The sequence below is a fragment of the Zingiber officinale genome, chromosome 4A, assembly GCF_018446385.1.
Source record: "Zingiber officinale cultivar Zhangliang chromosome 4A, Zo_v1.1, whole genome shotgun sequence".
Taxonomy (NCBI): Eukaryota; Viridiplantae; Streptophyta; class Magnoliopsida; order Zingiberales; family Zingiberaceae; genus Zingiber; species Zingiber officinale.
Genome location: NC_055992.1, coordinates 6,145,833 through 6,159,002, shown reverse-complemented (window position 1 = coordinate 6,159,002; position 13,170 = coordinate 6,145,833). Strand labels below are relative to the sequence as shown.

Sequence of the window (13,170 nt, the reverse complement as noted above, 5' to 3'; positions counted from 1 at the left end):
TCCCTTTTGACACCTCTCTTTTTGACAATATCTCATTTTCCTCAAATAGAGGAACATTTTTATCAACATCACCTCTGATTGGGAACTTTGTTCCGAGAAAAGTCGTATCTCTCGAGTCTATTTCAAAGATGGTTCCATCTAGTTGCTCACTTATGAAAACATAACTGTTGGAGGTCTCATGATATCTTATAAAGATACATTTCTTACCCCCTAGGTCCCAGTTTTTCATACTTGTGAGAACTATCATGAACATAAGCAACTGACCCCTAGGATCTCAGATTGCTTAAATCTGGTTTTCTATTTGTCCAACGTTCATATGGGGTAGATGGAAATAACTTTGAAAACACTTTGTTAAGTATATAGGTTGCAGTTAATAATACATCTCCTCAATAGGAGATTAGCAAATTAGTCTGCGCTATCATAGACCTAACCATTTCAAGAAGAGTCATATTTCTTCTTTAAGCTATCCCATTTTGCTATGGAGTTTCAGGGATTGTCGGCTATCTTATAATCCTTCTGTCATTACATATTGTCTTAAACATATCAGACAAATATTCTCCTCCACGGTCAGTGTGTAAAGTCTTAACTTTACGTTCCGTTTAATTCTCAACTTCATTTATATAACAAATGAAGCAATCTAATAGTTCAAATTTGTGAGAAATCAAATATACATGATCGAACCGAGAGAAATCATCAATAAATGTAAAGAAATAGGAAGCTCCATGTCTAGCCTTCACATTCATTAGACCACAAATATTTGAATGAATTAATTGCAATATTGATTCAGATATAATAGCCTTACCAAATGATTTCCTAGTTGCTTTTCTAGCAAGACAATGCTCACATATGAACAAGTGAATCTTAGCTCGAGTGCCCAATAGACTCTCTCTAGCCAATCGATTCATACGTTCTTGTCCTATATGTCCTAATCTAGCATGCTAAATTTCATCAGTTATATCTGCATCACTAGTTAGAGTAATTTTTGAAAAACAACGATCAATAGCATAATTGACATCTGATTCTACATCAAGAAGCATAAAACCATTTGTTAAAAAACCATGTCCGATTGACACTGAGTCAATCTTAAGTTCAACACACCGACTGTAAAAATCAATACAATACCCTAAATCAAGAAGACATGTAATGAAAATAAGATTTCATCAAATTTTAGAAGCATACAAGACATCATGTAGAAACAAAACACTACCACCATGAAGGTTGAGTTTGCAAGTGTCAACTCCTTTGACTTCAACTCTTGCATTGTTTCCCACATAGATCCATTTGTTGCTAGCTGGTACCCAACGATACTCAACAAATGTAACTCATTCCTGAGCTACATGGTTGGTTGTTCTCGAATCTATAATTCACAAAGGATGAGAATCAGCTAACAACACTGAACTAGCAATAAAATGCTAAGGAAAAGAAGACACACTTGGATTTACCTTTTTCGGCTCAGAGCACTCCCGAGCAAAGTGACCCTTCTTGCCACAGTTAAAACAAGTCAACTTGTTTTTAGGTTTCTTTCCAGTATTCTTTACTATCTTCTTGATTAGGCCCTATCCCACAACAATAACTTCTCTCTTCTTTCCCTTCCCTTTCTTAAACCATTTCTTTTTCATGGATCCAGATGATCCAACAGAACCTATAGCCACATAGGCTTGTCCAAGAATCCTTCCGGATTCAACTCTTTCTGCCTCCAATTCTACATGGCGTAAGACGTCAATGAAAGTCTTAATACTCTCATTGTGAGTTAGGGTCTATTTTATGGTCTCCCAAGAATCTGGAAGTGAACGAATAGCTGTTTGAACCTGTTGTTCATTGGTCAACTCATGACCAACAGTTTTAAGCTCTCGAATCATGTTCGACATCTTCCTGAGGTGTTGCACCATTGATACATTCGGAAGCTTCTTATAGCTATCAAACTTGATTATCACCTATCGAAGCTTGCTCAGATTTACTCCACTACATTTTTCTTTAAGAGCTATCCAAATTGTATGAGCTGAAAGATACAACTCATACTCAAAAGCTAGGTCGTCTATCATTGAACTAATTAATATACCCTTTGCAGTGAAGTCCTTTTTCTTCCATGCCTTATAGGCATCAAGATCTCGTCTGTGTTGTGCAGTGGGACCATCTATAGGTTCTATCATAACCTGATTTACAGCTTCTAGAACTTCTTGTTCCTCAAGTACATATTATATCCTGAGGTGACAGATCTTATAGTTATCCCCATTAAGTTTTTACCCTTGTTGAGTTCAGTTATAATGTTTTTGGTTGCCATAATCTATCATAAATAAACACATTATTTAATATTCAGTGTAATTTATATGCATGCAATTTATGATTGACTTAATATTAATTTGAGTTGGTTTACAATATCAAGTGACAACTATGTCATAACTCATCATTCGTATAACCAATCAAATCAATATTGATCAATTCTATTACACACATCCCAACCAATGAACTAATTATTTAGTTTTTTATCCTTGTTGAGTTCAGTTATAATGTTTTTGGTTGCCATAATCTATCATAAATAAACACATTATTTAATATCCAGTGTAATTTCTATGCATGCAATTTATGATTGACTTAATATTAATTTGAGTTGGTTTACAATATCAAGTGACAACTATGTCATAACTCATCATTCGTATAACTAATCAAATCAATATTGATCAATTCTATTACATACATCCCAACCAATAAACTAATTATTTATAATATCATAATTTCTTTAATTAAATGAATTGATCATTTAATAAAACATGATTATTTTAATTAAATGAATTGATCATTTAATAAAAATGAACTAATCATGCATCATGTCGAGTAAACAACATAAATAAATGAACATATCATTAATATAAAATTATACTGCATGTTGTTAACATATAACCGACTGACATGAACGAAATACACTAATATTGTTCACACATAATGAAAATAACAATAACAAAACTCTAGTAAACTAGATAGGTTACTACTACTCCCACTAGGACAGACACTAGTGCAGTGACCAACATTATCCCTTTCAGCCTTGACTCATTTGGGGTAATCTCAGGTAGGACAGCTTCAGGATTCTCTATCGGATCCATAATTGGATCCATCTCTAGATTCTCCACACTCTCTCCTGGATCCTCTTTTGATTCTTCAGGATCTTCTGAATCCTTCTTAGATTCATCTGGATCCTCCTTTGGATCTTCAGGACCCCAATAGAAATGAAGTAATTGTCTGCACATCTCTGAATATGAGATGTTCCCATCATAATCATCCCAAAGTTTGAATGCTATCTGCCTAAGATTTTTCGACAGTGAATAGACCAGAGCCCATCTTCTGTGTGTATCTTGGACTTGAAACTCTTCTCGCTCGAGTTTCTAGAACAACCAATCGAGTCGACCAATAAGCCATCCAACTCCATAAACCGGGTCATAATCAAGCTCCGTAATCTCCTCCCAAAGCTAATGTTGTCATATATCGCGACTACCCATTTGAAAAATTGAAATTAAATAAGTCAGTACAAAATCGACTAACCAGTACAAAACCGGCTTAATTCAATTTATACAAGCATAGTACCAACATAATAAATCAATAAAAACAAATCTTCTCTATTTTCAGGAGTCTAAGTTGACTGATCCATTGGATCAGTTGATTAGGAATCCAAATCCTAAGCTTGGTGCATTATCCACAATTAGAATTGATTTAATTGGGTAGGGATCTTTGTACCTATATTCTGTTTCTATTTGATCTAAGTCCATTTCAGCCAATTTCAGACTTATTGATCAAACTCAAGTCCGTTTGATCAAACCAATGCCCATTGGTTTAAGTGTGACCAATTAAAACAAATCTAATCATTTAATTATATTAGGTCTAAGCCTAATTAATTAACCCAAATTTATTCGAGTTTAGATCAAATTGATTCAATTAAATCAACTAATAATTTAATTTAAACCGGATCTAATTGAACCAACTAATTCAGTCTGATTCAATAGAAACAGATTAAGATCTAAACCATTTAAATTATCCAGTTTAAGTGAACAAAATTCATTGCATTAAATAAAATCAACATTTCATTTATGCATGCATTAAATTTAATTATGAAAACATGAAAATGTTTTTTTTTAATAATCAAGCATTCCATGTCATTCTTCACAGCATGTATTAAATAGATAAAAAATTCATTTTCTAACGTGAACCCTAGTCTACAGTTTGTGCTTCATTTTTTTTTTTTCATTTTTACACCGTCGCTGCCACTTTCTTCACCACGATCTCCTAGCCAGTCCCTACTTGCACAAAAACTATGAGAGGCAACCATGAGCACACCGCCGGCCAACCTAAATATTGTCGCCGGTCATGGATCATTGCCACCAGCGTCCTCTAATGACGCAAGGCCTCTACGAGAGGCGGCCATGAGGACAACTACTGACCAAAATCGGAGACAAATTTCGTGGGTGCAACGTCAGTAAATGGGGAAGTTTGTGACATGGACACGATCTTGCCATGTGTTGGCAACAGGCAACAAAATCGATTAGAGTGGCAGCAAACAAGAGCAAAAAGAAGGAACAGTGATTTTAAACAAGAGATTTGTCATGCATTTAGAACTAACTATGTGCTCTGATACCATTGTTGATATTCTAAATGCATGAATCAAAATGGTAAATACTTACAACGATCTCCCGTAAATCTACAATCGGTGACGATTGGACTTGTTGTCAGAAGAACGATCACAGGATTGGAAAACCCTCCACAATTTCACGAACCAAATTTCATCGTCTTAGATGTTTTTCTCACTCTCTTGTTGTCTCTTTCTCTATATCGTGAATCATTTCTCATGATCCTTAGATGCACCCCCTTATAAAGAGAAATAACCTAGAGGTATAATGAACTTTTCCATTCAAAATAGTAGGGAACGTGGGCACACTGCCCATGCTCCAATTTCCTACGTATTCCCATTTCCTACGTATTCTTGGTGTTGACTTTAGAGTTTATATATAACTTATGTTATAGATTACTGTAGCAGAGGAATCAAGAGGAAGATTGTCGGGTACTTAGATTATATATAAAAATATAAGTTTGATTGATGCGGTGGAGATTTCACTATGTGCATAATCAAGTTAAAATAGTCAAAAGTAGAAGTCAAGTCAAATCGAGTTCGGGCTAAGTCAAATCAAGCTCGAGTCAAGTCAAATTAAACTCGAGTCAAGTCGAATCAATCTCAAGTCTGGTCAGATCGAGCTTGGTCAAGTCGGCCCACCCAAGACCTCAAGTCAAGTCTACTCTAGACGCATTTGAGTTTGGTTCACCTCAATTTGAAACTTTGATTCCATGTGATGGTTATTGAAGCGCTGATGACTAAGGAGTGTGTCTCATGATAGAGATGGAAGAGATGTGTACTTTAGGAATCAGGATTATTATTTCATTTTATATTTAAAGGTAACTAGTTATAGTATCAAGACAAATAATTCCATTATTTTCTACTTTCTTTACTAGTCATTTTTATTTTTCATTTTCTCTGTCTTTTCCTTGAGGTTCAACTTTAGCATTGGAGGGGCCTTACTAAGGTTTACCTTGGCTCCCTTCCTAACATCTTCCTTGAATCTTTCTATACCTATGTTCGAAGATCTCTATGGTACTTGACATTCGTAAGGCTGATCTCATGAGAAGCCAACTCAATCGTATTCAATCTAATTGAAGTCTGAAAGCCGACCTAAAGAAATTCGACCTAGCTTAAGTCCGACCTGAAAGTAGCTTGACCTATCAAAGACACCCTGACCCAATTGGTATCCAATCGACCGGAATTACTTTGTCGAGTTATTTCATCCCTTGATTTCAGACTAGATAATGATCTTGCAAAATAAAAAAAAACTTACTTTTTTATTATAAAAAGGATGGTTCATATTAAAAAACATTGAAGAGCATTTCATCTTGTTTTTTTCTTTCTAAATTACCCTTATCCAATAGTTTGGATCAATATTTTTATTAAAATTATTTAAATAATAATCAAAATGATAAGAATCTACATCGATTCATTGAGACTCGTATCTCTCAATCACATGGGCCGGAGACTAATTCAAGCCGAAAATGGCCCGGCCGATTCACTGGTGGGCTTGAACCAAAACCAGCCCCACCCACGGGGCAGGGTATTGTTTAGCTATTAATTTGGGCCGGCTCAGCTCCTCTTCGAGTTCCAAATTCCAATCGCAGATCACCTCCCTTACTACGCCGCCGGCGCTTCTCCGTTTCACGCCATCTCGAGATGATGCAGGCTTGCTGCAGACGCTCCGCACGCCGATTCCTAGACCAATCGCCGGCCATTCCGGCCTTTAATTCGATCTATCCCCTACCATCCTATGGTGTGTACTACATTTCTGTTCCCAGGGTCGTCTCCTTTCATGCGTTCCTTGCTGCCTGCTTGATCCGTTTTACGAATGAGTGAATCGTGGTAAAGTTGTCTCTTAATGATGAATTCTCGTGCAGATGGTGGGAGCGGTCGACCTCGGTGTGCATCCACTGTCGCCGTCCACGGAACGGGGCATCTTGTTCGCAAGGGAACTGGTGGAAGGTCCTCTGTTAGGTAATCGACCATTTTGGATTGTCATTTTCCGTTTTCCAAATTTATAGATTTCCTCAAAAGATCGTTTTTTTCTTCTTCTGTTTATTCAGATGTGAAGTGACCTAATTTTACATCATTTCATCGTATCGTGAAAGAATTGAACTGTTTCACATTGCTGTTTTGGTTTTAAGGGTTTGGGTGTGTTCTGATGTCGAATAAGGAGTGAAGGAGGAGGACATATGGGCTTGATCTCTTGTTTGGTGGTGTCCAGGAAAGGAAAATGAGAGGATTGTGTGTCCCTCTTTCGAATCTAATTTTTCCAACCTCTCAAATTGCGGAATAGGAGAGAAACTAGCGTGACTAAGTGTTGTATCTGGCTTTTATTAGATTAGACTTCAGTTTTTTCCTTTAAGTTAGACTTTTTTGGTTTTAAGAAAGTCCATGTTGTCAACATAACATACAAGAGAATTTTGGCATGTTCTTTGATAAGATGTTCTAATATTGTGCAATTATTGTTTCTTGATCTAATAATCTGGCAATCGTGCAGTGGAATTGTTGCTACTGTATTTGGAGCTACTGGATTTCTTGGGCGCTATGTTGTCAGCCAACTTGGTAAGCTGTCAGTTCGCATTGTAGTTTACCTCTGGCCGATGGTATTCTTTCTTTTTGCTTCCCTCAAAGAATTTTTCTGAAGAATGTTTATCCTGATTTAACCAATCTCAAAATCTAATCCCTCAAAACTTGATAAGAAAATATCATCCTACTTCCTAATCTTACAGGTTACTATGATTTCACATGTGGAAGTATACCTTGATAATATATTCAATCTACTACGTGCATCCTATGATCTTTGGTTATTCATTGCTATTTTTCCAAGTGGAAGCATTTGCTCAGTGAATGTCATAAGATACATCTTTGTTTATTGATATTTAGCTAAAATGGGCTCCCAAGTGCTGGTACCTTTTAGGGGATCTGAGGATTCTCACAGGCATCTCAAGTTGATGGGTGACTTGGGTCAGGTATGAAAATTTCTTCCTTATATAGGTGGAAGGTGCAATTTTTTTTGTCAACTAGGCCAGTTATTTGTGCAAGATCTCTTCTCATTATGTCTTTCCTCCAAACTGCCAGATTGTTCCCATGGGGTACAATCCAAGAGATGAGAATTCAATTAAAGCTGTCATGGCAAAGGCAAACGTGGTTATAAATTTGATTGGTCAGTTGAATATTTGCCTTCAATTGTTCGTACATTGAGTCCATGATTAACAGTGAACTGTTGGTGTGGCAGGGAGAGAATATGAGACAAGGAACTACAGCTTTGAAGAAGTAAACCATGCGATGGCTGAACAACTTGCAGCGGTATGGTTGTCTTAAAAGGCTCACCTATTAGTTGTATTCATCTAAAGCCAGCTTAGAAATTTGCTTGGTTAAGGTGTCTCCTTAATTTAATCACCTGTATTCTACTATGAGCCATAAGTTAGAGAAGTTTCTTTAATGGTTGTAAATATCAGACTTGGTATTAAATGCTTTAAAAAAAAAATCTAAAGATCATCTTGGATCACTGAAGTTGAATAGGGAGGATTGATGTTATGTTTCATTAAATATCAAATTTTAGTAACACAAACATACATAATAAATAGTAGAATTATAAAATTAGATTAATAAGGCATAATCTATTAACATACTATCAATAATATCATAGTATTTTTTATCATGTTAATACATCAAATTATTGTTATTATTTGATAAAATCATACTAGGATAAGACTTGGTTGCTGTTGTTGTTGTTATTTGATAAAATCATATTTTAGAAATATTTAATTACTATATATTTATATTGTCATCATAAATAAATGAATATGTATTAGACTATTAATAAGCAATTATATTTGCCTACATATAACCAATAAATAACATTAATACATTATAATAAATAATAAAATTATATTTGTCATTATAGTTATTATATAAGTTCAAAATAATGATATAATATTCAACAAAGTGTATTATTTGATATTTCATATTATAGGATCTAGTTGCGACCTCACATCCAAATTGCGATTATAAGAATGGTTTTGGGACCATTGTTGATCATTAGAGTGATTATATTCTCTCAATCACATGAATGGGGCACATGGTGTGGCTAGTGGTGGATCATGATTGTTTGACAAGGTTGAACAATCAATCTCATGATAAATCTTGATGCTTGAGCAATTTAAGTTGGAATTCAAGAGAGAGACAATGACTCTATCCCTCCCATGTGTGTTAGTAGGATTCAAGTTGCAGAGGGTTGCTGAGATGAACAATTTGTGTCACCTGGGGCTATTACTAAGGAATTTCATATCTGGAAATTTGATTCACAATAATCTGTAGAATCATAGCATGAGGCATAAACACTTCAAAATGGTAGTTACAGAGATGATACATTTTCTGAGACATGCTACTTCTGTAGATGAAAGTTTGATACTGTGATTGACCTTTTTCTTGAGTATTCATGCACTCTGTATCTCAGTCTGTTGTCACTTCACTATGTCGGGGAGTTCCATTGTTATTATAACATGATATGTATAGTATTATATTCTAGAAATTGTTGCCCTTTGGTAAAGCAATTGTGAAGTCCAAAGCTTAAGAGCCTAATAACCTTATGTTTTGTATGAACTTTTGTAGATTGCTAAAGATCATGGTGGCATCACGAGATTCATACAAGTTTCATGCTTAGGAGCATCTTCCACTTCTCCTTCTAGAATGTTGAGGGCCAAGGCTGCAGCAGAGGAAGCGGTCCAAAGACAGTTCCCTGAGGTAATTATGATTCTATATATTTTAAAATTAATGTTTTACATTTTGGTTTGATTATACAAACATGAAATTTCAATGCTGCATGGAATACACTTTTTGTCGTTTGCATGTCATTGTTTGCCAACAATTCTAAGGGATGGACTAATGGAATTTTATAGCCTGTAAATTGTCTAGATTTTTTTATGGATCCTCAATTTTTGATTCACTAAACTGGTCAGGCGTGGTATTGATTCTAGGTATATGAGTTGTGTGATCCGAAGGGATTTGTTGGGCCATGGAACTTAGTATTGATTATCAGAATTGCTATCATAATAGTTCTTGAGAGGATGTATCATATGTGACCGCCTATGCAGGGGACAATATCTATATGCCATTTGCAGTCCCTGCGTGCCTTGTATGTGGCTGACTTCAATATGCTGGACTGCAGCCGCATATGTGCATATGTGGTTGGATATATGATGCTCAAAATCAAATGATATGGTTCATTCAAACCAGTTTGGCTTGAACCACATAAAATACTTAATTCTAATTAGTACTTGCCCTGATCTCCTCAAAGGATAGGTAACGTCTTTTGTGATTTTCTTTTTCATATGAAGCCATTTTATCATTATAAGTAAAACATTTTTTTTAATATAGATTACATATATGCATTTGTATACTGTATATGCACTATACATGGTTTGCTTGATACCTGCCTGCATAGAATTTCTTCTCGGAAAGTAAAAGAAAACGTATGCTGTTTTGGGTTTTTATCAAACATGACACTGGAGTCTGTTGCCTCCTTGCTGCATGTTACACATTAACTGTTCCCTTATTGTCAAGTAATTTGAGCTGAGTATTAGCTTCAGATATGTTGTCAGCAATCAGAACAATTAGCACTGCTTAGCATGACAGAAACTGTTAGTATAGTACAGTTGTTTTTTGGTTTGATCAGTCAAGTTTTTTTTTTCTCATGGACCAGACTTTATTTTTCACATGAAGGACGCCTGAAGTATATTAGTATTCTTGTTTTGCACTGATCCGTTCTTTTATGCTGAAATTTTGGTTGTTTTCATGCTCAATAATGAAAATAGGACTCTCAAGATACTACTCAACATATTTTACATAGGATTGGTTCTTGTTTTCATGTAGTTGTGAATTTATTTGATTCCACTTTGCACTTGGGCCATTAGATAATATATGGAAGTTGGAAGATTTGTGTTTGCAATTAACTATTTTTAAATGGGATAAGATGATCTCTCCATTAATGTGAGGCCTAATCATACTTACCATTTCTAATTAATAATTTTGTCTCTTGTTTTTAGACCACAATTATGAAGCCTGGAGTCATTTTTGGTGCAGAAGACAGTAGCTTGAACAAATGGGCACAATTTGTCAAAAAATGGAGTTTTCTTCCACTTTTTGGAGATGGATCAACAAAGTAATTGACTTTATTTCTAGAAGTTGTTTGTAGATGACATTTATCAGGAAGTGCAACATTCTGTTACCAATGCGTGCAGACTCATATATCACTGAATTACATCAAACAATTAGCGGTATGTTCATGCAGGATTCAACCAGTATATGTTGTTGACGTGGCTGCTGCAATTATAGCTTCCTTGAAGGATGATGGAACCAGTATGGGAAAAATATATGAACTAGGTGGACCAGAGATTGTTACTGTACATCAACTGGTAATTCCTATAGATTTTATTTTTGTTTCAGAATTTTGAGAAGACACTGGCCTTTCAGTTAAGGGTTATTGCAGGCAGAACTGATGTTTGACACAATACGAGAACATCCGCGATATGTAAAGATTCCTTTCGCAATTGCAAAGGTACAAAACAAACTATGCTATTGTTTTCCTTGTTTAGGAGCCTTGCCTCTTCATGCTGAGAATAAGCCTTTGATTATTGTCAAGCTTTTCCTTGTTTATGTCTTCTATTCATCGTTAGTTCTAGATAATCTATGTTTAGTTAGTTGTCCACCAAGTAGTTGAAGGCACCACTTTATGCTTTCACATTGGTGGGTGCGAACTCATTCAATGCTACAAGGTTTAGTTCACTTATCAAAAGGAAGCAATCTGTTTTATGCTTGTTGGTAAAGACAAATCGGAATAGCTAACCCCTTCCCCCTTTGTATTTGTTTTTTTTCCTCTTCCTCTTGCTCTTGCTCTTGCTATTCTTCCTTTTACATATCCTCTCTTTCTATCCTCCTCTTGATTGATATCGATTGCCACCAACTAGTAGAGACATATGAACTTGACACCTGAATGATCTCTTTCTGGCTAGCTGCTGAAACCCAACATCAAATTAATGCCATGAACTATAAGATATTATAAACCCAAACAGATGGGAAACCTTTTCTAATTAATAGCGGAGAGGATCAAAACATGAAAACAAAAGACACTTCTGGCACAGGAAGATGATTGTCAACATAAGGTTTTTGGGTGGACAGTTGATATTTTTACACAAACTAATTCGGTTGATTTCAATATTGTGCTGATTGATGACACTGCAATTAGATAAAGTTTGAAGATTGAATTGTTGTGAAAAAATTTAGAAACTAAAGTTTTAAGTAGAAAGTAAAACATAATAAATGGAATGTAGTTTCAATATTCAGAAAAATTGAGAGAATAGCTAAGATTGATTAATATGAAACTCTTATAAATAAATATTTTACATTAATGAAGATATCATATCCATAGGGATAGAGTTACATGGCCAAAAAAAGTACCAGAATTGACAAGGTTCATTTTTGTGGTTATTATAAGCATATCAAGGTGAGATGGTTTAGAATGTTCTATAGATGTTCAATTGTGTGTTTGTTACCTGTAAAAAAAGGACATGAGATATAGAAGAGCCCTTCACTTTCAATTGTTTCATGTATACATTTAATTGTCCCCTCACGGGCGGTTGGCTAGTGTATGGGGTGATGCCACTATGAGGTTGCGGTCAATTCTTGGCTACGTTCCTGTCCTCCCCATGCACTAGTCACTCAGGTTAGTAGTCATCCGTGAATTATCTCCCTTCATATATCTTGGGGACGGGCTGGGAGGGGGCGTCTGGGGTGAGCATTCTCACCTTTTGCCACCATGTATACATTTAATTGATTGATAATACATTTTATAGCCTTAACCACATTATGGTTCTTCTTTCAACCAATAGCGTTTATCCTTGAACATGCGCCTGCAGGTTTGTTCTTTCTTTTTGTTTGATGAGCTTCTGATGATGGCAGGCAATTGCAGCTCCTCGAGAGTTGTTGTTAAATAAAGTACCATTTCCTTTGCCCACCCCAGGCGTCTTCAATCTTGATCAGATTAACTCGCTCACTGTCAACACTTTAGTCTCGGATAATGGTATGATCTTTAACATCAATATAAATCAACGGTCCACGTGAACTTCTCTCATGCGTCTTTGCTTGCAGCTTTGACATTCGAGGATCTCGGCATTGTTCCTCACAAGCTGAAGGGTTATCCCATCGAGTATCTTTTCTGTTATCGCAGAGGTGGACCAAATGTTGGCGCTACTGCCTTCCAAAAAGCAAAAGGAATATATTAGCACGGCCAGATGACAAACAGATCTTTAACATGAAGATTTGTTGCAATCACGTTGTCTTAGCTGTGGCAAACTTTTCTGTTTGGCGAGAGATATCGAACTCGAATCAAGCAGTAGCGTACATCATTTTCTTGGGTGATACCATAATTTAAATAACAAAGTGAAAAGAGTGGTTCACCTGATTCAAATGTCAAGTGGCCATGCCTTTTGCAGGCTTGCACATTTCTAGCCATTTTGATCAACAACATCCATCTTTTGCACATTTCATTATCTTTGAGCTTTTGTCAA

At 35.7% G+C, this 13,170-nt stretch overlaps 1 protein-coding gene across 1 annotated transcript; it reads left to right on the top strand.

Moving 5' to 3' along the window:
• Window positions 1–6,174: 6,174 nt before the first annotated feature.
• On the top strand, window positions 6,175–13,170 carry LOC121969403 (NADH dehydrogenase [ubiquinone] 1 alpha subcomplex subunit 9, mitochondrial). The gene is made up of 12 exons (XM_042519500.1): window positions 6,175–6,353; window positions 6,478–6,574; window positions 7,101–7,165; window positions 7,487–7,572; window positions 7,682–7,766; window positions 7,839–7,909; window positions 9,218–9,349; window positions 10,651–10,766; window positions 10,896–11,019; window positions 11,094–11,162; window positions 12,563–12,683; window positions 12,752–13,170. The coding sequence occupies exons 1-12, from the start codon at window positions 6,257–6,259 to the stop codon at window positions 12,883–12,885; spliced, it is 1,197 nt and encodes a 398-aa protein (XP_042375434.1). The 5' UTR covers window positions 6,175–6,256; the 3' UTR covers window positions 12,886–13,170.